At 33.5% G+C, this 26,781-nt stretch overlaps 1 protein-coding gene across 1 annotated transcript in view; it reads left to right on the forward strand.

Annotated features, from left to right (window-relative positions):
- Window positions 1-444: 444 nt before the first annotated feature.
- Window positions 445-26,781, forward strand: part of LOC128554695 (rho-associated protein kinase 1-like) — a gene marked incomplete at its 3' end in the record, with an annotated part of 46,747 nt that continues 20,410 nt past the window's right edge. The window contains exons 1-5 of the mRNA XM_053536003.1: window positions 445-633; window positions 1,811-1,836; window positions 2,052-2,109; window positions 4,137-4,334; window positions 18,786-18,923. Of these exons, the coding sequence (XP_053391978.1) occupies window positions 445-633; window positions 1,811-1,836; window positions 2,052-2,109; window positions 4,137-4,334; window positions 18,786-18,923 (609 nt within the window). The remainder of the gene's footprint in view (window positions 634-1,810; window positions 1,837-2,051; window positions 2,110-4,136; window positions 4,335-18,785; window positions 18,924-26,781) is intronic.

Consider the following 26,781-nt stretch of genomic DNA (forward strand, 5'->3'; position numbering starts at 1 on the left):
AAAATTGTAACACTGTTGTTGTTTCTGCTAGAGAAACACTGTTGTTGTTTCTTCCAGAGGAACTGACGTGTTTTTTTTTTTTTTTTTTTTTTTGTTATTGTTATTGTTTTGCTCTTACTATGCCACCTGCAGGATATAAATGCAATAGTATAGATGATGACTGGAACAGTGAAAAGAACGCAAATACATTCAAGTCAACACAATGTTAGATAAATCATTAATAACTGAACAGTTGGGTAGAAATTAATTAGCCCTTCAAGTACTCACTGGCTGAAACACAACATCATATTTCTGTCGAATCTCTAAAAATCTGATAGAAGGTCTTGGATATGGACAACTGTCTGCTGCTGTGAATATTTCATTTGCAAAGTATATTGTCAAGATACTGGATGTACTGACAGTGTTTGAATTGTTATGTTTGGAAGGTCTAAAAGTCCTGAACACATGCCTCAACCAGAGATGCTTGCTCTTTCACATAAGAAGAGCCCAATATCAGAAGCCCTGGTATGGAACCAAGCAACTGTTCCCAATCCAGACCTGCCTGCACCTACCGACATGGGATGGACGGTGGCAGATGACACTCTTGAGCCAGTTCTTATTATCCGTGACCCGATTCCTCAAGCGTGTATGGAGGTCATTGCTTGCAAGTGTACATCTGGATGTAGGACCCTCAGATGTATATGTAAAAAGCCGGAACTCCTGTTCACATATATATGTAAATGCGATAAAAACATTACAAGCTGTATGAGCTTGAGGCAGTAAATTAACTTATACTAACATATGAAATGGGACTGTGAAAGCATACATTAAGGTTCAAATATTTCAATCTATATTATTTTGATAAAAACAGTTTATGAATTTAGCTTCTATCGTATAAACTGATTCAAAGTGTAAACTAAGTGCATTGTATTCAACAATAGCTTCGCAATTACCAACTTGATTAATATCTTTTTGACGAATTAATCAAGTAAGAGTTTTTTTCTTCTCTTAATAGTGCACAGATTTAGATAAAAAATTATTTATCTTTGACAAACATGTTGTTTATTTAATCTGTTACTATGTTACGAATTGCTTTGATAAAGAAACCCGCATATATTTAGATAGTTGCGATACTATTACATATTTATATTAGAAATATCTTAATTTGGCGGCCATTTTGTTTTCCGCCATTTTGAACTATAAAAAATCATTTGTCAGATGACCAACATATATTTTTGAATACAGCATACCTGATTATACTAAAAGCATATGTAAAGCATATGGGACCAAATGCAAACAAAATGCCTGTACCTCTCACATTTTTTTTTGAAATCTGGACAAGACTAACTTATCTTTAGATTTTTCTTCGAAATATGATGCCAGGAAATAACAGCTATGCCAAAAGTGATTATAGCTAAGAAAGCAGCATTTTCGCTCGTCTCTTTATATAAGTTTAAAATCAGATGTTGTTTATTTCCAGTTTTTCATAAAACCTTTCTGAACTGTGCGATTTAATCAAATTAACGAGAACGGAGAGAAACAAAATAATGTTTTGTCAGAAACTTAACTACAAAAGCATCTCTTTGGTCACAATTTTTTAACTAAAAGAAATGAAAAAGCAAATGAATTTTATAGCTACAAAGAAATCCCGGCATGATCAAATGTTCTCATAACATTTGTGTTAAACCATTCAGCAAAACTGACAAAAGAACAAATTAAAAAGTATATTTAGATTTGTCAAGAAATGTACTTGTCGCTAAAGGGCAAAGTAAATGTAACACGATTATTTCAGAAAATAGGATTATGCATATTTGATTTCTCTTTGTTTTAGAGTGAGCAGGAGGATGAAATAAAATGGTAAGACGTTTTATGCATAAATTGTTACAATTGATTTCACTATGTACACACATTACATGACTTAATTAATTAATGGTCCAAAGGTTTAAACTCTGTTTACAATTGTTTTATAAAGAACGATCTAGGATTGCGTAGTGCGATCCTGTGTTTCTTATTTGAAGACAAAACAGACACTTCAACATAAAGGTAAAATGCTGTTTTGATTTATATTCTAGGTGTCAGTGTTGTGCTGATCCGGCTTGCGATCTTTGTCACAGTGACGATCAGAAACAGGTATAGAACAAATGCATTTTAAACGTGCCCGACAAAAGCAAAACAAGCGGATATTGTCTTTTATTATTATTATTATTACTATTATTATTTTTATTTGACAGATAAAGTTAAATTGTTTGATTCTTTAATTTGTAATGTCTGTTTGTTATGAACAGTCATTGAATGTAGTTGCAGAAGTTGTAAAAATTCTCTAAATCCTAAATAAAATAAATAGCTATTGTGCACGTCACATACAAACTATATATGATAATTCTCAATTGTTAATATTAATCAATCTTACATCAATATTTGTGTATAAGAATATAAAGGAGATACAAGTAGGAATACTTATAGTTTAAAACGTAACACAGCTGCATTTGACTATTGCATAGTAATGGCAAATTAAATTGTCAACAAAAGATGTCACTGAAGTTTGTTTTACTACAAGTATGAGTTATATTACAGGATGGAGTAAACAATTATGATGTACCAATTTCCTTAATTTTTAAATTAAAGATTCAGGTGTAATGTTACTTTATTTACGATGAGTTTAAATAATTTAATCTGTAATTGCATCGGTTATTTACCGTTTTTTCTTGCATACCAGACGGGGATTTCCGGTATTTTTACCGGTGCTGGAAATAAATCCATCTTACAACCCGGGGTGTAAGATTACTCTCGTGCTTTAAATGACGTATTACGAACTACATCAATGTAGAAGATTTATGTAGCTATTTAACCATGCTTAGTATTCTGCTGATCTAAAATTGCCAAACGGGAAATGTCAATTATGGTACAAAATGAAAAGAGAAAATAATTGAATCAAGTATACCAGACAGGGATTTCCGGTATTTTTACCGGTGCTGGAAAATTCCATCTTACACCCCGGGGTGTAAGATTACTCTCGTGCTTTAAATGACGTATTACGAACTACATCAATGTAGAAGATTTATGTAGCTATTTATATTTTATTTAAAAAAAACGGAATAAAAATCCAATACCTTGACAGTTCCTCTTTGTTCCTGATAATATATTTTTCGATTCAAAACACGTTATTTCATTAAAAAAAATCATAACGTTACGCTGCAACTGATAAAACAAAACCGGAACTAAACATTGTTATTGGTCTTTGAAACGCCATGACGTCTTTCCCGTTTACGGACGTTGCTTTCTCGCGCTTTGTTTAAATACGCTTCTGTAAGAAATAGTTCTAAAAATAAAGCCGTTCGATTGATTTTATTTTTATTATTAGTTCTTGATATTGCAAGAAAAAGATTCTGTCACTGGATATAGGTGCAGATGGGAATATCCGGCTCTCTGGTAACTGTTTAGGTGGTAACTCGGCTGGAGCCTAGTAACCGCATAAACAGTTACCCTCGAGACCGGAAATTCCCATCTGCACCTGCAACCAGTGAAAGAATCTTATAATTTGGATTGAAATACCCCTCATTGTTCCGATTTCGGCCATTATGTACATTATATCTATGGAAGCCCTGAAGGGACAATTGACTTCCGTACTTCCTACTTTTGACTTCTAACTTTTGCACTTCTCACTTCCAACTTCTTGACTTCCTACTTTCTACTTTTAACTTCCACACTTCTAACTTCAATACTTCCGTCTTCCAACTTCTTGACTTTCAACTTCTGATTTCCAACTTCCACACTTCTTACTTTCGACTTCCTGACTTCTTACTTCCTTCTTCTAACTTCCACACTTCTGACCTCTAACTTCCATACTTCTGACTTCCAACTTCATTACGTTCGAAGTTGGAAAAAATCAGAAGTCGAAAGTCAGGAAGTTGGAAGTCAGAAGGGCGGAAGTTAGAAGAAAGAAGTGGGAAGTAAAATGTTGGAAGTGAGAAGTGCAAAAGTTAGAAGTCAGAAGTGGGAAGTAAGGAAATCAATTGTCCCTCCAGAGCTTCAATATACATGACAACGTTTAGGATATGATCATATTGAAAACATTCGCCCTAACCTTGGGCGAGTAGCTTCATATGATCAAAACTGTAAAGTAAACGGAAATAATAACTTGCCATTTTCTAATTCAGTTAATCAAGAAAATAAAAGATGAACGAGAATTTTTGAAATATGAGTCAAAGAGATTAAAAGAAGAAAATGAACAACTTACACGAGAAAACGATTCATTCAGAGAAGATCTCGAAAAAATCCAAATATTGCTCACGGACAAAAAGGACGAAGTATCACGTCTACAATCAAATGTCGAACGTCTTGATTTAGAAAAACAAGTAAGATTGTTCATATTTTTATACCAAATAAAGTTCACGTAATTGCATATTTGAAAGGAGAGACTAAAAATTTAAAGCAAATTATTTTTTTTTTATTTTTGATTATCATATGGCACAGAGTTAAAATATTTTAAGAAGTCTGTTATTTTCAGTATTTGTCGTTGCATCAGTTGCTAGTATTTCCCCTTTTATATTGTTCTACCACAGGTGCTTGAAGGTCTCTCATTAAAATATATATGTAGGGTAGATCTCTTTAAGAGATCGTACACCTCTGAAAGAGATCTAGGTTGGCGACTTCACATCTCGGTTCGATTTTATGAACGGCGATTTTGAAGACAAACGATGACGGATTGTAATCAGTTAAACACTATTTCAAAGAAGGAAATTTTACTTTTAAAGAAACTTATGTTATGAGCCATTATTTCAGTTAAAATATACATTTTACACAAAACATACATGAGCAGTTTCTGATATTCGGCCATTGCGTGTTCAGCTTCCGGTAAGTCAGGAGTGAATGTTCAATAGGCATTGCTTAGCAACAGTCTAAGTATCTGTGCACTACATAAGTTAAAGTCGAACATGGTAATTGTTCAGTTGATCCAAAACATGTAACGAACATGCTTAGTATTCTGCTGATCTAAAATTGCCAAACGGGAAATGTCAATTATGGTACAAAATGAAAAGAGAAAATAATTGAATCAAGTATACCAGACAGGGATTTCCGGTATTTTTACCGGTGCTGGAAAATTCCATCTTACACCCCGGGGTGTAAGATTACTCTCGTGCTTTAAATGACGTATTACGAACTACATCAATGTAGAAGATTTATGTAGCTATTTATATTTTATTTCAAAAAAAGGAATAAAAATCCAATACCTTGACAGTTCCTCTTTGTTCCTGATAGTATATTTCTCGATTCAAAACACGTTATTTCATAAAAAATCATATGTTACGCTTCAACTGATACAATAAAACCGGAACTAAACACTGTTATTCGTCTTTTCTGTTTACGGATGTTGCTTTCCCGCGCTTTGTTTAAAGTCGCTGCTATAAGAAATAGTTTTAAATTGAAAGCCGTTCGATTAATTTTATTATTATTATTATTATTGATATCGGTATGCAAGAAAAAGATTCTGTCACTGGTTATAGGTGCAGATGGGAATATCCGGCCGTCTGGTAACTGTAGTTTCGTTACCGCCTAACAGTTACCCTCGAGACCGAAAATTCCCATCTGCACCTATAACCAGTGAAATAATCTTGTAATCTTATACACATTAAAAGACATAATGCTTCCACAGATCACGATGTAAACAATGCTGCAATCACTGACATTTATACAAGTGACGTCATTTGCTATATATTCCGTCAGGGAAAATTGAAAAAAATATATAGAGAGGCCCGTCCAAGACTTAGTGTGTATAACTGCAAAGTCCAGTGAATTTTCTTACGTAGATTTAACCTATGTTTGTCTCTTACTCAAATAATTATTTTTTCCAGTTCTTGCATACTAGAATCTACCTGTTTTCCGTCCATGCATTTTCAAAACTTTAAATTAAATGATTTAAATTAGCCTCGAACTCGTACCATGACGATCATAGTTAAAAATTTTCTCCTGTTAGTAATCTAATTCGTAAACTAATAACTAACACAGGCCTCGCATTTTTCTAATTCGCTATGCTCAAACGTAAATAAATTATTTATCTCATAATCAAAGTAATTCGACGGAAGAAAGGAGAACAAATACATAAATGCATATTTAGGATTTGTTATCTGCAATGTCATTTATCAACATTGGTAACACACACCAACACACCATGCATATACTTTAACACTGCTTTTTTTTAACTAAGCGAAACCTGCACATATTTATGGAGATAATATAACACAAAAAACCTGCAAAAATCAATTTTCTTTAATTCCAAAACGGAAAACTTACATATATGAATTTAGCTCTTAATTTAATTTTAATTTGCCGTATAAAAGTATTGATATAGATTTATCATTACATTATTACATGAAACGCGTATCATAATATACCCTGATTTGGCACAATGAAATGTGCTAAAACCTGCGCGCAAAACATTGGGAAGATATAAAAATCTTCAGTTTTCTTGACAATGAGTACAACTAATTAAGAATAAACATTAAAAAGTTTAATGTCGTTTTGGTTCTCTACACCTGATTCACGTGAAGAACCTGTCATATACTTGTGAATGTCAAGTATAGAATCAATGAAACCTTGTACAGTGCATAATAATATTTAAAAGCATAAAAATCTCAAGTGTTAGTTCGATATGAATTAACGACATTCAGCAAAATTGGAACATCTTTTCAGAAAACAAATGTATTTTAAACAGTTTCCCACTAATTACCACTGCCTAAAACTGCCTTTGAATATGTTTAAACTATCAGCCTTATTTCAGACACGCTCGGAATGTATCACGATAATTTAACTGGGTTATTTTCAAAAATACAACTTCGTTACTTATGTTCCGTGTTAATTGTACAGAATATCGTCACAATATGCATTAGCAGACTATTAATTAACTTGGAGGAAATTTGTGTAGTTTGTATTTTTTGCAATCAATATTTTTCTTTGTAAAATAAACTGTCCTATTTCAAGAAGCATTCGCCACTACTCTGACGGCAGAGTATAGTGGACGCAACTTGACCCCGATGGTTGACCTTTGTATTATAATACATAATGAGGCACAACCTATTATTGAAAAGGAATGTACTTAAAACAAGATCTGCATGAGAAAGTGGAAAGATAAATTTGTGAACTTATAGATAGGTGTATTGGGAAGTTATAACTGATCAAATGTAAGTATACATACTTTGATACTGCACTGTATACAAACTAATTCCATATAAATATACATGACTACCCTAAGCACCCATTATTTCTGTAATGAATTAATTGATATGAATAATCAGCCGAAGGTCAACCATCGCGGTCAAGTTGCAACTACTATATGCCCGTATTAACTTTCAGACAAATATCAAGACCTGCTTAAAAATTGAATGATGAAACTTTACAGTAAAGTCATGTTTAAATAAATTTTCAAGATATGTAAAACTAGTCGGAATTATTTTACTTATAACATACTTTCTTTGAAACAATTGAAACTATTTTTACGGAGTCAATCACGCGTTCACCTAAAATGTCATGTACGGACTTCTCATGATTCTACTGCATTGTTTCGGTCGCTTACGCATAACTTTAAATTTAATCTCTGACAAATGCGTAAGTGTGTCGACAATTTGGCTCAGTGGTTAGAGCATTGGACTAGTATCAGAGCGACTCGGGTTCGAATCCCGCTACAGGCACTTGAGATTTTTGTGTAGACATTAGAAATAGGACAGGTCTGGAAATTCTTATAGACCTCATAAGCGGTCTACAATGTGTTTATAGACCTAATCGGAACAAAGAAGCCGGTAGGTAAATATAATTATTTCCTAATTCGCTATATACACTCAAACGTAAGTAAATTATTTATACAATAACCAAAGTACTAATAAGCTTTGATAATGTGGCAGTTGAGTCCAGTAAGTCCAGGGGTGTTCAAAGATAATCCGTCACAGATCTATTGTAAAGCAAATATTGGATTTACCTGTATTGGAAAATAAACAGTGTCGATTTTATTGAGGTCAACTGCCACATTATCAAAGTTTATTAGTAAATCGAGGGAAAAAAGGAGAACAAATGCATTAATGCATTAATTAGCCTATTTACTGACAGTATGAAGTGTAGAACAAATAGCCTTATGCATCTTCATGAAATCATGCTAGTGTTATTTTGTGTTCAATTATCATAAAAAGCAAGAAAAATAGATAGTATATACGCGGCATTTCAAGACATAGCGTAACTATAATAAGCCATTGTGCAAATCAAGTATTCCATATTCAAAAGATACCCAGATAAATTATATTATATTGGAAATATTGACACAAATGAAAATTTAAATAATACGTGTGTGAAAATATCTGAACAAGGGAAATAACCTCCCCCATCATTCAGATTATCACATCGTCTGATTGGCGCTTGTCCATGCCCTGGCCTTTGTGTAATACAACAATATACCTGCTAAATAATAATCTAATAATATGGATAGTGCAATTGCTATAAAAAATAACAAAATAACTATGAAACTTTAAATCTTGCTCTTGCCCATCGGCTTCGCATAATAAAACTATAAATCTCGGCCTCGGCATAATGCAACTATATTTTGCTTAATCATGATCTTATAAATATCGGTGGTGCAACTGCGATTAGAAAGGACAAAATAAATAAAAAACACATAAATCTCGCCCTTTCCCATCGCTTTGGCGTAATATATATAAATATAAATCTCGCCCACTGGCGCTTGCCCTTACCCTCGGTTTGGCATAATACAACTAAATATTTGCTAAATCATAATCTTATCAATATGGATAGTGCAATAGCGATGAAAATTGACACAAAAGCTATTGAAACATATACCTCACCCTTGCCCATCGGCCTGGCGTAATAAAACTATAAATCTCGGCCATTGGCGCTTGCCCTTGTCCATCGGCTTGTGTAATACAACTATATTTTGCTATATCATAATCTTATAAATATGGGCGGTGCTACTGCGATTAGAAATGACAAATTAACCATAGAACCATAAATCTCGGCCTTGCCCATCTGCTTGGCATTATACAACTATAAATCACGCCCACTAGCTCTTACCCTCAGCTTGGCATAATACACCTATATATTTGCTAAATCATAATCTTATAGATTTGGATAGTGCAATTGCGATAAAAATTATAAACCATAAATCTCGGCAACTGGCGCTTGCTCTTGACATCAGCTTGGTGCAATACAACTATATATTTGTATTTGTATTTTGTAAATATGGGTGGTGCAATTGCGATTAAAATGACAAGATAGGTACAGGACCATAAATGTCTCCATTACCCATCGGCTTGGCGTAATGCAACCGTAAGTCTTTTTTCACGGGCGCACGCCCTTGCCCTCAGCTTGGCCTCATACAACTATAAATCTCAACCCCATCCCACCACCACATGAAAACAATAACATTTCGAGAAACGTAAGTGCGAGTGTGATCGGCGCAAAATTAACAGTTCAATGAAACTTGAAACCATGCATCGCATGATGTCACATTTTTTGCCTTGTAGATAATAAATAAATAGTTTAAAGAGTAAGATAAAATATATCTCGATATTTCTTTTAATTAATATTTTATTTATCATGTTAATACTTCTTCCAATTAATATATTTACTCTTTGAATTCATTTACCAATTCAATAAAGATTATATTTAGGTAAAACATGTTGGAAAAAACCCAAAGATGGGATGTAACGCGACCATTGACGCAAGCAGGGAGTAACTGATATTTTTTATCATGACCAGACTGTGTGTCTAACGTTAAGGTATGAGATTTCTGATATTAAATGTGTTGGATATGACAATCCTCCTGTGACAAAATATATTGTTATACGTTCATAACGGTCCTTACCGTATTACCGGATAAGGCATTTACACAATAATTTTATTTACTCCATAGTTAACTCGTGGCGTCACGCAATGGCTTAGACGATGAATAGAATGTTGTTGAAAATGTTGATTTTGTGTTAGTCTGTAGGGTGGCAGCGCCAAGTAACCATAGTTTCGTGTATATTTTAGTTACCCTTAGATAATTACACCACCGTATCACACACACATTCTGTTTTTCTAAATTTTCTTGTTTATATGTGGTCGGTGTGGTGAGAATGCATTGTACTCCTGGTGTTTTGATATATAGAGGGGGTCACTTTCTGTTTAGACGGTGTCCGACTCTTGACTCGTAGTAAATCATTTATCATCTTCTCATCGTTGACCTTTTCATACTGATGTACTGAGTTCTTGACTCCTATTTTATCAGCAGTTTAGATACGTTTACCACAGTCTTTGTAACATATTTGGGTATATCCCACTCTGAGAAATACAATTTTTAACAAACATCTAGCTGAAATGAAAATGCTGATGATCGTTTGTAATCATTGAATTCCTTGAGAATGTTCACTGAAGCTGGTTAAACCCTATGACCGGATTCAGTAAAAGTTCTTTCGGCTCCACTGCTACTAAATCAGCTATGGGACAAATAGCTCCTGTGTTCCCAGGATAGGGTTTTAACTCGGAACTAAGGATGAGGTTACCTCGAAAGAAACCTAGAGAGTTAGGACAGAGGTGCTGGGACATTGGCACTCTCTAAACGAACCACAGCACCATGTAATATCACTATGACTACCCAGCAATCCGGTATTCAACAATGTGGTGCTGAATCTCTGAGGTCCCTCCATGGGGATTCAGTGCCGGGCTCTGAGCCTCGACAGAGTCCACCCACAGCTACTAGGGGTCCATCCTTCAATCCACAACATGCAAAGAGAAGAAGGAGGAACATACCAAGGAGAAGAACCAATCCGCATCAGCCTTTCAGGTTGATGCATTGGAATGTGGAGGGTGTCTTCAACAAGAAAGCTGAACTTGAGCATATCCTCCATGAGAAGGAATAATGGAATAAGTTTCGTCTGAAACAAACAATGGAACGCAATTGAAACAAAATGATCGACTAATCATTTTAATATAGTGGCAATGAAATGATGTCGTATACAAGTTCAAAAATCAATTGGTTAAAACTTACAAATAAGAAAACGGTTGCATCAGAATGATTAATATCATGAGATGTTACATCAAAGATTCATATTGATTGTTTAATTTATGATTAAAGAAATAAAGGATAAATCCTTAAAACTATGTATACATTCATAATTACAAAAGCACTTCTTTCAATATTGTACATTAAATTGTACTATTCAATGCATTAGATGAAACTTGTTATGTTTTAGTTACTGAAACACTTACAAAAACAAACTGTTATAGATATTGCTTATTCGAAAAAGTAACCCCACTTGAAAACGAATTTTCGTAAAAGATACTTTACCACAAGGTCTCGGCAATAAATTATGGTTGAACTTTGCTAAATTACTGAACACAAATTTTGTGGAGCTTCTAACTTCCTTAACCGTACCAGACATACCACAAATTGATGAGCACAAAGAAGCTGTGACAGTCCCAATACTTGCAGAGCACACAAAAAGGTAGTGACATTTCGTCACCACGTGGTATTCCGCCACTTGCATAGCACATATAACTTATGTACCATTCCGCTACTTGCAGAGCATAAAAAGTGGTAACATTGCGTCAACACGTAGCATTCCGCCATTTGTAGAACACATAGATAAAAGATAGCATTCTGCCACTTGCAGATCACAAAAACGATGGCATTCATTCACCACGTGGCATTCCACCACTTCCAGAGCACATAAAAAATAAGCAGCATTCCGCCGCTTGCAGAGCACATATAATAATGGTAGCATTCACACACTTGCAAAGCAAAACAAGAAATATCTTTAAAAAAATGATCGGCGTGATGTAACTGAAGCACAAGTTATATATGGGCAGAAACCTGTATTTTAAATCTTTTGGCAATGTTGAAAGGGGCCTCTGTGGAGATTTGAATAAATGAGGACAGTAGTTCTGAAAAAGACTGTATTTAGAAATTGTTGAGGGACACACGACGGACACCAAGCAATCACAAAAGCTCACTTTGAGCCTTTGGTGCTTAAAAGATGGAAACAGTAAGCAAAAAATATTGAAATACGTTCTATACTTCATTTCTGGAATTGTTGGAAGCAACATCAACCCTTACCCTACTTCATCTATCATTCAGAATATGTACAGTACTGTTTTCACCGGAAAGATTAATTTAAAATTAAGAGTCTAAATTTTAACAGTATCGGACATGTTGTTGCAGGTTAGTAATGATTGGCACTGGTTAGAAATTGTTGCTGTAATGCAGGGTAAGAGTTAATGACTGTATAAAACAAATAACCTTTTTGTATAAAACAAAACTTAAGGAAAGGAAACTTAACAAAACAGAAATAACTTAACAAGAAAACTTAACAAAACAGAAATATGCCCGAATAAGCAGATGAATATTTAATTAGACACACCTGTTCAAGTGGTACGCATACAATCCGATGGTGCTGTACTTATATATGGTATAGATGACAAACGCGTTGTCATTTCAATCAGTGTCACACATGACTCAGAGTGAAGCATTTTCAGCCTTTCCCCAAGTCAGCGCCACTCTTACAAAATCTCCCATTATGGCTGAAAATACCGAGAATACCTTACCAAGCAATCCGTTTGGTACATTATTCAGGCGGTATAAGGGCATACGAGGTCATAAAATTGTGCTTAATACGGCACGCCGAAAAAGTGGGGACATTTCGCCACTACGTGGCATTCCGCCACTTGAAGGCACATTAAAGAATAAAATAGGTGGCATTTTACCAGATCACATAAAAAGTGTTCTTCCGTTACTTGCAGAGCATAAATAATAACATTCAGTCGTCATGTAACAATTTTCGCCTGCGAATACACACAAAGCTATGAAATAATCTAGTACGTCAAAACAAATGAATTGTTGAAAATGAATAACATTGAATTTATTGTATTCTAATAGAAATATTGAAAATATTAATTATTTGATAATATTATTGAATTTTTAAAACACAATATCTAGAATATAAATACAATATTAATACATGTACTACAAAGAAATCACTTATCACAACATAAGTAAATGTTTATAAGTCTAAGTTCAAAGAGACAAGACTGAGAGACGGTCTTAGTAGTATAACAAAGACGTCTTATATATAGATAAAATGTCAGTATCCGTATAAATAGTATCTTTTTAAAAACGAAAACACTCTTCTAATTTGCTCTTTACCGAGGCATCTGCTACAGTAAACGAACATTCAATTGATTTGCAGAAGTGTGTGTGAAACTTTATGATATCATTTGATAAATTATCTGACAAAAGCAAGTACTTATCGTCATCACTTTGAAAATCACTGGCATTGTTTATCTGTTGATTCTTTGATGAGTGGATTGAACTTGACAGTCGAGAGAAGTTACTTCCCATGGGTCCTGTAAAGGTTGCGTTCTGTGCAAATGATGACTGTAATCTTGATTAGCAGCCGGAAGCAAAATGACCAGAGTTCCCACATGAGAAGCAGACGAATTTCTTTAGAATGAACCGTCCCTGTTGTCCCACCATGTCGTCCTGCATTCTTGCGTAAACCACGAAAAGACTAAGAGAAATATACTGAAATACGTAAATTTTGATATACCTTTAATATCTCGAGTAGTTTCTGTATAATTGAAGTGTTTGATAAAATTCAAAAGCTTAAAAAACAAATATGACAAGATTCATCAAAACAAATAGAACCATGACGAAATTGTCTTAATTTACATTTAGATTGTTTTTCAGTTTGTAAATGAATTGATTTTATGCAATCATTTAGTAACTATGTAATATATGTGAATATGCAATACTAACTTGATTACATGTTATGGCCTATAAACAGCTCTCGTACAGTATAAACTACATAAACGGACTTTTTTTTCACATATAACATCATAAAAATAACATTGGAACACCTGAATATAATCAATTCTGAAAATTTCAATAACCTTTACGTACATCTGCAATTCTTAGAGGCTCACCCGCTTAGCTCCGTAGGTAGAGCGTTGGTATACCGATCGTGAGTTCGATCCTCGTGATGGGCGAATGTTCTCCTTGACTATTTGATAAACGACATTTTGTCTGAAATCATTAGTCCTCCACCTCTGATTCATGTGGGAAGTTGGCAGTTACTTGCGGAGAACAGGCTTGCACTGGTACAGAATCCAGGGACACTGGTTAGGTTAACTTCCCGACGTTACATGACTGAAATACTGTTGAAAAAAACGGCGTAAACCCGAAACAAACAAACAAAGAAACAATTATTAGAAATAACTATAGCCTGAAATATATAAATACATAATAAACAAAAAGTACAAATAGACGGACGTTCGAAATGAAGACCCTTTCATTACTAGTCAGGCGCGTTAACTTTAGAACACTTGATCTTTTACGTAAGACATGAGTTAAAGTGATATACATGTATAACTTTACATTACAATTAACTGGAACGAATGCCAGATGAATTATGACTGTTTACATGTATCTCGGGGTTGTGTCAATTTTTTTTCCATTTTGCCATGGGCCTTTCCGCAGTCCTACGAATCTATTTTTCATAGTCGGAGTCACTGGCAACATGTATTTGTTCATACTCAGTTACCATGGACAACCAAGGCAGTAAGGAATATGTGATTCAAACAACTTATTTTTGTGATTTAATTTTTGCTGAGCTTTAATCAAACACTCTTCAGCTTTAGAAGCATTTCTGAGAGTTATGGCTTTATAAGTAGTATCAACCAGATCTGAAATTTCAGAATCAAATTGATACTGTTTCTTATTAAAATGCTGATGAAAGAAATAAAATTATCACTTCGTACCTTCTTCCTGACGTTTTCAGGTGTCTACTCAGAATCCTTTTTCAGATCACGTTTTAAATATGAGAATTCTTCGTCAAAAAATCCTTTCAGTATCAAAACAACCTGTGTCCTAAATTCAGATGATTTTTCGTCGCAATCTTCTTGATCGGACATTCAAACTTCATAAACTTGTTTTTGCTGCCAAATGTTAATCTCAAGTGGAAATAAAGTAAGAAAAGAAACTATATATACTTACAGAAATGTTCAAAACCCGCTAAAATATATACAATAGAAACCAATGAAGTATAAAGTTAATTCAAGAAACTTAATATCGAAACAATGATAATTACATATCTTCAAGCTGTAATTACATCATGAATAATGCGTCACGATTTTTAAAACTGCTCGGTTTTTTTTTTCAGAGTAAACAAACGTGCCTTTGACTGTAATCGGCTTGGTATATATGCAGGCAGTTTTTACAAAAATTGTTCAGTCACATCTCTTATTTGGTTACAATTATTAATGATGATTTTATGTTTTTTTCCTTTTTGTTTCTTTGTTGTTTTCTTTTCCTTTTTTTTACAAAAGTGGCTAACTTAAGATTTTACAACCGGCAGCTGGAAAAGGTATGGTGGACTACCAATGTGGTGTTTTTGGTAGTGTAAAGTAACTGTAAAAATAAACGAAATTTATATTCTTCCTGTTGGTTCTGCTAAGCGTAATATAAGATGAATGATTTTGTTTTCTTCCGAAATGTTTTTTCAGTGTTTTTTTACAGTGATAACTAATTTTATGTTCGCGTTATCAGACGGTAAAAAGACTAAAAATAACGTGATTTACTTGCCAATCTGTACTATTCCATAGTATATTAAGTAGGTGGGATATGGTAATACATATATATCTATTGATAGAACTTCAAATGCCTGTGGTTCGATATACTTAGTAGTTTTGTATTAATAGAGTTTTGTGTTGACTGTTCCCTTTAAAGCAGAAGGCTTCAGTTTGAAGGAGGTTTAATTTTTTGAATGAGTTACATATGAAAAGCACAAACATGTGTTCAAATTCGATAGGATCGGTTTTCCATTTTTTTAATTATTGATTTTTTTATTTGATTAATTATTATCAAAGTATTTATGCTTTTTATGTATATAAATGTTGAATATATATATATTGTTATATCGCAGAATTGTAGCATTTTGTGACACAGGGATTATTCTCTTTTTGTATATAAAATTTGCTCTGAAAGTGAATCATGGTAAGAGTATAATATAAAACAGGACTAAAACCTTACTATATACATTTTTTCAACTTTATATATATTCAGAAAATCCATGGTGATTAGATTATTTGTAAGTTTCAAATGAAATGAAACAACTTAGAGCAGAACACTTACTACCGGCACAAAAGTTAAGACAAAATGCGGACAAAGCTCAGACAGAATTAAATACCAAACTAGAATGATAACTTACTATGTATATTCTTATCCAGCGACTCATGACAACAAAAGATGAATGTAAGGTTTGGAGGAATAAGTCAAAGAAATTAACAGATGAAAACAATCAACTTAAAATAATGATTTCATCGCTCAGTGAAGATTTCGAAAATACAAAGATATTGCACAAGGACAAAGTATCACGTCTACAATCAAATGTAGAGCGTCTTGAATCAGTAAAACTAGTAAGATTACTAATAATTTGACGCATAATAATGTTCATGTAACTGCATATTCTCATGACATAGTGTAACATTATTATCAGACACGAAACATCAACAGGTTGCATAAACTATTACAGGAGAGACTAAATAATGATTTGTAAAATATTTCGTATATTTTGATTGTTACATGTCTGGGAGTTAATGTTATTTAACGAAGGGTGAGTCTATTATTAGCTCACCAGAGCCAAAGGCTCAGGGTGAGCTATTCTGATCAGTCTCGGTCCGTCGTCCGTTGTCCGTCGTCAGTAAACTTTTAATTTAAACGACATCTCCTCATAAACCGCTAGGCCAATTTCATTCAAACTCCAGAGGAATGTTCCTTGGGTGAAGCTCTATAAAAGTTGTTCAAAGAATTGAATTCCATGCAGAATGCCATGGCAAACGAAAGAAAAAAATAAAAATCTTCTTCTCAAAAACCAGAAGCCTAGAACTTAGATATTTGGTGTGAAGCATTGCCTAGTGGACCTTTACCAGGTTTGTTCAAATCATGACCCCGGGGGCAAAATTGACCCCGCCCCAGGGTCACTTGATTTTACATAGGAAAGTCTTAAAAAATCTTCTTCTCAAAAACCAGAAGCACTAGAGCTTAGATAGTTGACATGTAGCATTGCCTAGTAGACCTCTACTAAAGTCGTTCAAATCATGACCCCAGGTCAATATTCACTTGCTTTTACATAGATTTCTATAGGAAAATCTTCCCCCCCCCCCCCCCCCCAAAAAAAAAACAAAAAAAAAACAGAAGGTCTAGAGCTTAGATAGCATGTAGCCTAGAAGACCTGTACAAAATTTATTTAATCATGACCACGCCTTAGGGGTCATTTGAATTTACTTAGGGAAATCTTCAAAACTTTTCTTAAAATAAACCAGAAGGCCTAGAGCTAAGATATTTCTCATGTAGCATTGCCCAGTTGACCTCTACAATAATTGGTCAAATCATGACCTTGGGGTCAAATTGACCCCGCCCCATGGGGTAACTTGATTGTACATAGAAAAAAACTTCAAAAGTTTCTAAAAATAAACCAGAAGGCCTAGAGCTTAGAAATTTGACATGTAGCTTAGCCTAGTAGACCTCTACAACACTTTTACAAATCTTGATCCCCAGGGTCAAGTCCCAGGGGTTACTTGATCTTACATAGGGAAATGTTCATAACTTTGCTAAAAATAAACCAGAAGGCCTAGATATTTGATATGTAACATTGCCTAGTAGACTTCAACAAACCCCGTGGTCAAAGTTGACCCCGCCCCATGGATCACTTGATTTTACATAGTAAACCCTTCAACAATTAGATATTTGATATGTAACATTGCTTAGTAGACTTCTACAAACTTTGTTCAAATCATGACCCCCGGGGTAAAATTGGCCCCGCCCCAGGGGTCACTTGATTTTACATAGGTAAATCTTCATTTTTTTAAAAAAAAAATAAACCAGAAAGCCTAGATCTTAGATATTTGACTTGTAGCATTGCCTAGTAGACTTCAAAAAAATTTGTTCAAATCATGACCCCTAGGTTCAAATTGACCCCGCCCCATGGAGTTACTTGATTGTACATAGAAAAAGCTGTAGATTTTTAAAAAAAAAAGAAGAGAAGGCCTAGAGCTTAGATATTTGACATGTAGCATTGTCTATTGGACCTCTAAAAATTTGTTCAAATCTTGACCCCCTAGGGCCAAATTGACCTAGCCCCAGGGGTTACTTGATTGTACATAGGAAAATGTTCATCACTTTGCTGAAAATAACCCATCAGGCATCAGTCCTTACATGCATAATTATTATTTTCTTGCTTGTATGATATTGAATACATGCTAGTTTTATTTGAAGCAGTTTAAGTTTTTGAATGGATTACATATGAAATGGAGCACAGAAATATTATAAAGTTTGAAATTATTTCTTTATAATATTAATGTATTATATACATGTAGTTATGTAGCGGAATTGTAGCATTTTGTAACAAACAAAAACAAAAACAAAACAAAAAAAGACAGGAAATGCGCTCAGTGTTTTACAAAAGAAAATAGATCTAATAAAACTCTTTTTTATGGGGAATCATTAAAGGAATATAATATAACCAAGAATTAAACATTTATGCGTTATTTTAATCCAGCTTATTGTACGTTCAGAAACAAATGATGATAAAATTATTCAAAGTTTAGTCGGACAGATTTAAAATGAAATCAAACAACTTACAGCTGACCATTTATTATCTTGACAATAAATTGCTGGTAAAGCTCAAGAAGCATTTAATAATAAACAAGAGATAAGAGGTAAGGGTAAATTACCTTGCCAAGAATAATAATTTGCCATGTATATTCTTATTTAGAGTTTCATCATAATTCAAGATGAAAGAGATTCTTGGATCAAAACGTCGATGCAATTAAAGAAAGATCTCGAAAATGCAAAGACATTGCACAATGACGAAGTATCACAACTTAAATCAAATATGGAATCAGAAAAACAAGTAAGATATCTTATATTTTCATAACAAATTAAATTGGACATATCTGCATATACTCATAACATAGTGTAACGTGAATTGTAATTATCAGACATAAGCATCGACATTGAAGTATGTAAGACTACGAGTTTTTTTATTACAGACGAGACTAAAGAGTGTGATGTAAAATATTTCGTTTATATTTTTGATTGTCATATGGCTCTGAGTTAATGTCATTTTAAAAAGGGCAAATATATTATTTACAGATTTTAACATAACTGCATAGTAATTATCAGACATAAGCATTAACATTGTAGCATGTTTGACTACTAGTTTTTTTATTACAGAAGAGACTGAAGAGTGTGATGTACAATATTTCGTTAATATTTTTGATTGTCATATGGCTCTGAGTAAATGTCATTTTAAAAAGGGCAAATATGTTATTTACAGATTTTATCGTTGCACCGGTTACTAGTAACAGTTTTATATTGCTAGAGTTCTTTTTAGCTGTTACTCTTTAAGCATCTGTCCTGAAATGCACAATTATCTTTGTCTTGATTTTATAGTTTTGATTACTTGCGAGTTTAAATCGAAGCTCCTTAAAAGGTTTATGTACGGAAAGCACAGAAATGTGAAGTTTGATTGGATTCATTATACATCTTTAAATTTCTTCTATGCTTGTTTATCAATATGAATATAAAATATACATGTTGTTATGCAGCGGACCTGTAGCATTTTGTGACAAATACAGGACATAAACTCTTTCTTAAATAATGAAAAGAATACAATATAAACAAGAATGAAACCTTTCTATGTACATTTTTATCCAGCTTACTATACATTCTGAAAATAAATGTTGATAAGATTATTTACAGTTTAGTTGAGAAACTTAAATGAAATTAAACAACTTACAACAGATAATTATTACCTATAAATGACTATAAAATACGGGAACAGCTTAAGTAGCATTTAATAATAAACAAGAAAGTTGCCATGTATATTCTTATTCAGCGTTTCATGATAATTCAAGACGAAAAGGATTCATGGATAAATAAGACAAAGGAATTAAGACAGGAAAACGGCCAACTAAAAGAAGATCTCAAATGTACACAGGAACAACTAAAATCAAATGTCGGTCGTCATGAATCGGAAAAACAAGTAAGATTGTTTTATTTATTATTTTTTTTTTTTTTTTGGATTTAACGTGGCACCGACACATGATAGGTCATATGGCGACTTTCCAGCTTTTGTGGAGGAAGACCCCAGGTGCCCCTCCGTGCATTATTTCATCACGAGCGGGCACCTGGGTAGAACCACCGACCTTCCGTAAGCCAGCTGGATGGCTTCCTCACATGAAGAATTCAACGCCCCGAATGAGGCTCGAACCCACATCGATGAGGGGCAGGTGATTCGAAGTCAGCGACCTTAACCACTCGGCCACGGAGGTCCCTCAAAACAAGTAAGATAATTCCCATATTTATGCCAAAAAGATTCACATAACTGCATATACTCATAAGGTTATTCCAAACTATGTGCTTGGTTATCGGATTTGTCTCAAAGTTAATAGGAGTGAGCTTGTGACTTTTCGTATTATTGCTCCTCGCCAGCACCAAAAACAGGTGAAATAAAAATGTTTTATTTGCTCGCTCACAACTACTGTTTTTGGGAGGGGGTGTAATTTCGATTACCAAGAAATCAACTTGGTGTGGCCTAATATATACATATATATATATATATATATATATATAGAGAGAGAGAGAGAGAGAGAGAGAGATGTTTGTATATATATATATATATATATATATATGTGTGTGTGTGTGTGTGTGTGTGTGTGTGTGTGTGTGTAAACGCAGCCAACTGGGTAATTTCGTATGAATACACACCAACAAACCGGGGATACGCCACGAACCGGGGAATTCCACAGTTCAGTCTAACAATACCACGTTAATCCTGACCTTGAAATTAGTCATCTCTCGAAATTTGAGCCTATTCTGAGCGATGAAAATTTATTCCCCGGTTTGCAGGTTCTAGTCATACACATATCTCACACACAATTAGAATTTTACCAGAGTGTGTATCCTACGCAATTTTCTACAGTTCCCCGGTTAACCTGTATGCAACTCGTAGTACATACACACCAAGGTTTAAATCATTATCACTGATTTAACACATGTTTTCGTCATCTTAAGCTCATGGGTGAAATAATAATGTTGATCATTAATTACTTACTAATTATATATGTTTTCACCTTCACAAGACGATATTATATATCTATGTTTCCGAATACCTTGTCCGGCTTATCGTTTCACCATTTCGCTGTAATTGCTATGTTAAAAAAATGATTTGATAATAGAAATATTAAATTGAGAATAGGAGCATCACTCAAATAATACCGTGTATTTATGATCTTTCAATATATATTTCATTTTGCAAACTTTCAACTTCAAGCGGTGCTTATATATGCATTTTTTCCGGAAATATCTGTCAGTATTAGATCTATAAAGAATTTCTTCAAGCTGTTCACAACAGTTAAATGGAATATGTTAACAGATGACACCACTACACTATATTTCAAAGTCTCTAGTTTTAAAAAGAACGTCGGTTACCCGCTCAAAGAAAATACTATAAAAGCGTTGCATATTTAAGCAATATGAACGTACTGAATAAATTTTGTTCGAATTAATATAATTTTTCCACTTTATTTACATTTCTTTAATTCTTCTAAATTCTTGATATCATATATATCTTTATTTACATTTCGTTAATTCTCCCAAACTGTTTATATCATTTATTTCTTCATTTTAAATATACTTATGGTAATTCATCGGTATATAAACGGCCTATTACCGCTAAACTGAAATTTACGACTTGCAACTTACATCGGGCATAAATACTTATTTTTAATGAACTTGCTAAGTATACTTATAGGGTGTAGGTATGGGCACCCGAACAGTCCATTGGTATTTCAGCGGGATTCACACGGTCCTATGCCCTGTTTGGGATTATGTGCGATTTCATTAATAAGCCAATTCTTTTTAAATTTTTCAACATTTCAAACCTTCATCTATACATAAACAATTGAGTGGTATTTATCATATCAATAAAAGCTATCGAATAATCTTAATCATTTCCTGTATAGGTACAGCAGTACTTTAAGATTTTTCGATAAAAAATGAACTTGACACTAAATTTCTGACGAAAAAAAGGTTGTCGGATAAGTCATTTCTTTTTATTTGGCCATATAACGCTACTGATTGAACAATACTTTTTTCATTCACAAAGCCAGTACCTTAGTTTTATTTGAAATGCAATAATTAGATTTTTCAGCTATGTTTTATTTCATGTATTTTGTAAATATTCGCACTAACTTATATTTGTCTCTGCCAAATAGCGGTTACTTCGGGTACAAAGTTGATTTTTACATTGAATATGTTGCATTTTAGTAACGTTTAATTTAGGGTCTCGGGTTTATTCATCTTCAGCCGACATAGGTGCTTATAATCGGTTAAAGGCCAAAGTTTGCATGTCTCTCGAGGCTTCCTTTTGGTTAAGGGAAAGAAATAAGTTGCATAACTCTAACTTCACTTCAACAGTTTAGCAATAAAATACAGAGTTTTTGGTCCCCCAAAAGTAAAGTAGATACTTATACCTCTCAAATTACTGTGCTGCATTTGAAAAACGGCTGCATTTTTTATGTTCAATACCTCTTACGATGTTTATATAATCAGCTGTCTACTAGTAATGCAATTATGTATGTCAAGGGTAATAAATACCGCAAAGCCGAGATATTTTAACACAGTTTTATTTATGAAGTATTTGTCAAATTTAGAGACCACAATAATCATAACATTAGTACATTATCTGATTGGTTTTATCTACTACACATCAAAGAAAAGGATACAAAGATCCTACTCCAGTACGTTGTTAATACAGTTTAAACAAGCCTAGATCATAGCTAACTCGTGCAATTATCTTAACACGGAATTTCGCGCGGTTTTTGTTCAGCGGTCGCCATGTAGAAATTCATGTTACAAAAATGTTTCAACAAAGCATAGGCTACGAAGTGTGTTGTACATGTCCGAAATAATTGTAGTTTACGACGGTTCTAATAAAATGATAATACTGCGGCTGCACGGGCTTATTAACATTTGACAAAATATGGAGATCGTGAGATACCAACTAAACACATGGAAAACCATGGCAAAACAATATTTATCTTATATTCTCATGCAAAAAGAACAACAACAAAAAACAACTTAATAAAATTAGATGTTCATGTTACGGACAGATATACCCTGTAGAAAAATTGTCACCAGAACCTGCAACCTGAAGCACATTATTTTAGTACTTATAGTTCTACAGAACCGTCAGGGATTTGCTATATTTTAATAAGCGTCTTATCTTTGTAAACTATCGCTTTTAAGTTGTAACACAAAAACGAAAGTTTCTGTTTGTCGAGACCATTGATATATCAAGTGTTATCATTGACGGTCTCGTATATGTGTAAAGTATGAAATCTCAAAGTCTCAGTGCGTTACAGACATACCAAGGATAATTTTTACAATACATATGCTCATTAACCAAAAGGAGAATTTTTCCTGCCACTGACATTCCTATCTTTCAATTATAAGTATGAATATGGCATACAATTATCTGCACATGATATTTTCTTCAACTTCAGGTCCGTAGAAAAACAACGTTTTAAGAAATTTTGTTTGATGGATCAGTTTTGTACATTCAATGATATATCACACCGTATGTATATTGCGATAGCACTTAATGTGGAGTTTTTGGGGAACGAAGAGCGAAAAAGATTTGTGATTGAACTGACAGTGCTGATGAAATAAAAACAAAAACAGTAATCTACAGACGAGTTCCCAAGGTGTCAGAAAATACAATATGTTATGCATTGAATGAATTCAGATATCTTCATAACTTATCACACATGTACTAATCGTTAATGGAAACTTGAAAACAGAGAAATTTCATTACCGGGGTAGTGACAAAAAAGGATTTTTATTGAATAGAAAGCTTTCAAATACATAACGACATTATTCATTGTTACATATAAGATTATTTCATATTTCATTCATGTAACTGACCAACACAAAATAAGACATTTCCCTATTCGATGACACACTAACGCTGTATTTATTATAGGTGCAAGTACATTTATTTTAGTTTTGACCGTGGCATACATATGCTTTACTGGTATTAACAGCATTGAAATACTTGTTTTTTCTGGGAAATACAAATATATCATAATCATGACAATACTTAGGACTTAAAAGTTTGGATAAAACAACAACAATCTCAAATGCATTTAAAATACCTATGACTGATTATATTTTACTCTTCCTTGATCAGAATGATTTTAACACGAGCATTTAGTTACTATATGAAAGTGTTATATACGTCTGCATTTGATAGAAAATACTAATATATACTTTGTATTGCGGAAACTGCAGCTGTTTCTTCATTCTCCTACCTTTGTAATTATACTATATATACATTTTCGTGATTGAAACTCTAGTAAGTATTGTTTGCAATAAAAAAAAATCATGTTCAGTTTCAAAAAAGAAAATCGTCACAAAATTGGGAAAAAGATTTTCCCAGTGTGGGATCCGAACTCATGACCCTCACACATTCTGAAAGATTAACTATGTAAAGTAAACGTACTAGTGAAGCCTCGTTTTCTAAAAATAAGATAGAAACAAAAACATTTTATACGAAAATATATTGGTAACCAAATATATATGACCGGAAATGCTGTTTGTTTAATTCTTTGTTAATACTAATTGCGATATTCTCAGGCAAGAAATAACAATTTTCATGCAAAAATCAGGGACTGCGTATCATTGCGGAGGTTGAATGAACAATTCCCCGATATTTAATTCTTGTTTCCTCATATCAAACCTGAAATGTTACTTTGCAAATAATGCGCAAAAGTCTTATTCTAAGAAAATCAAGTTTTCTTAACCTGTTATCGGAGAAAATAAATGCTTTGTCACTGTTATCTTCCTGATTAAGGTTATGTGCTATCTTATTCAAATTAACTACCTCGATAACTCTATTGTTTTCGTCTTAATTTTAACACAAAGGACCATGTATGATAAGGGGTGTTTTGGGCCCCCATTCCAAATTTGTTTAAATATGTATCAACAACTTGGCAAATGTATGTATTTTCTCATTTCAGTTGCCAAATTTCTCAAATACTCCATTAAATTCATAAATAATAATTTATTTGTGTCTGTGTGTTTGTAAATATTTGATTGATTAGGGGATATACGTAAAGAAAATTAAAAAACAGTGGCGATTTTATTTACCTAAATTAAAAATTTTCACGATAAATAATTATTACAATAGTGTACAATTCTTTATAAAATTAGAAAACTGCCGTATAAAATTTGAAATAGTGCAGAAATTAAGGGAGATAACTCTTCCCCTACTCAAATCAGCCATTTGTAATGGAAAACTTGGTTTTCTTTGATTTTTTTTTTCGAAATTAAGACATGTAGAGTGGTTTGAACCGTTTTATGTCATAGTCTTCTATTTTCAATTACCACTTGAATAATCCAAACTATAATAAATTAAACGACTCGTTACCATGGTAACGGAATGTCCATGAATATAACTTCACGTAAATGAAGAGTCTGAGCTCAATTTCTTTGCCCTTTTCATCATATAATTCTTAAGTTACCTCTACATGTAGTGTTCTCTGTCAGTGTTTCATCTCAAATGACTTCTGGTTTGCCCTTTGTCTGTCTGGGTGTCTATCTGTCTGTCTGTCACTCAATCCGTCTGTCAATCTGTCAGTTGCGATCATACAATATTCAAAAAATAAAGTATATTTATGATGTAACCTAATATATATATAATATATATAATGTAATCATGTGTATATATATTGAATATTTATATTCTTTTGTTTCTGTTTTCCTTTGATGTTTCATTGGTAACAACACGTCTAATGTAAGACAAAGGATTCCTTTAATGATTTTGAAGGTGCAATTGTCAGCTACGATATACAGGTTTTACAAACTCTTTAAAATTATATTTATATTTTCCGTGGTGCACTGGAGAGTTTGGAAATATGTCACAGTTTCAAATCGAACATCAGATTTCTTTCTTTCATTTATTTGCTGAGCATGCGCAGTTACTACCAGGAGTGGTTTCAACCAATCACGCCGATCTTATGCTCAAGCAGTATCTAAGTAAAGTACTGGCTAAAATGAATAAAGACGATATTGCATGACTTTGATTAATATAGACTTATTCCTGTAATCGGATGTATCAGGAAATTATAATACAAGTATTCCTTATTATTCGGCACCGATATCAAGAAGGACGCGGTCAAGCTTTACATGGTCGATTTTGACTGGTTCACGATGATTTATCGCGAAACGCCGCTGAATGGCTGAAACCTTTTACCTGTAGTGTAACAAAACTAAGAATATCGGCGAAATATGCCAAAGGTTCAACTAGCCGGTTCTAGTGTGGGGCGGTGGTGGTGATTTTTGCGTGATATGTTTCACACTTCATTACCTCTCATGAACAGATTCAACTTAACCAAGTCTGCTATTTTTCATTGAAATAAATCAGAGGTTCGTCACAGTCCCAAATCGAACCTCAGATTTCTTTCTTTCATTTACTAGTACTTGGTGAGTATGAGCAATTACTACCGGGAGTGGTTTCAGCCAATCACGCCGAATTTATGATCAAACAGTATCTAAGTAAAGTATTGCTAAATATGAATAAATAAATAACCTTTTACCTGTAATGTAACAAAACTAAAACTATCGGCGAAATATACCAGAGGTTCAACTGGGGAACCATAGTAAACCTCTGGTATGCGAAAATGGCTATTATTACATAATCTTTT

The sequence above is a fragment of the Mercenaria mercenaria genome, unplaced genomic scaffold (assembly GCF_021730395.1).
Source record: "Mercenaria mercenaria strain notata unplaced genomic scaffold, MADL_Memer_1 contig_654, whole genome shotgun sequence".
In the NCBI taxonomy this organism is placed as follows: Eukaryota; Metazoa; Mollusca; class Bivalvia; order Venerida; family Veneridae; genus Mercenaria; species Mercenaria mercenaria.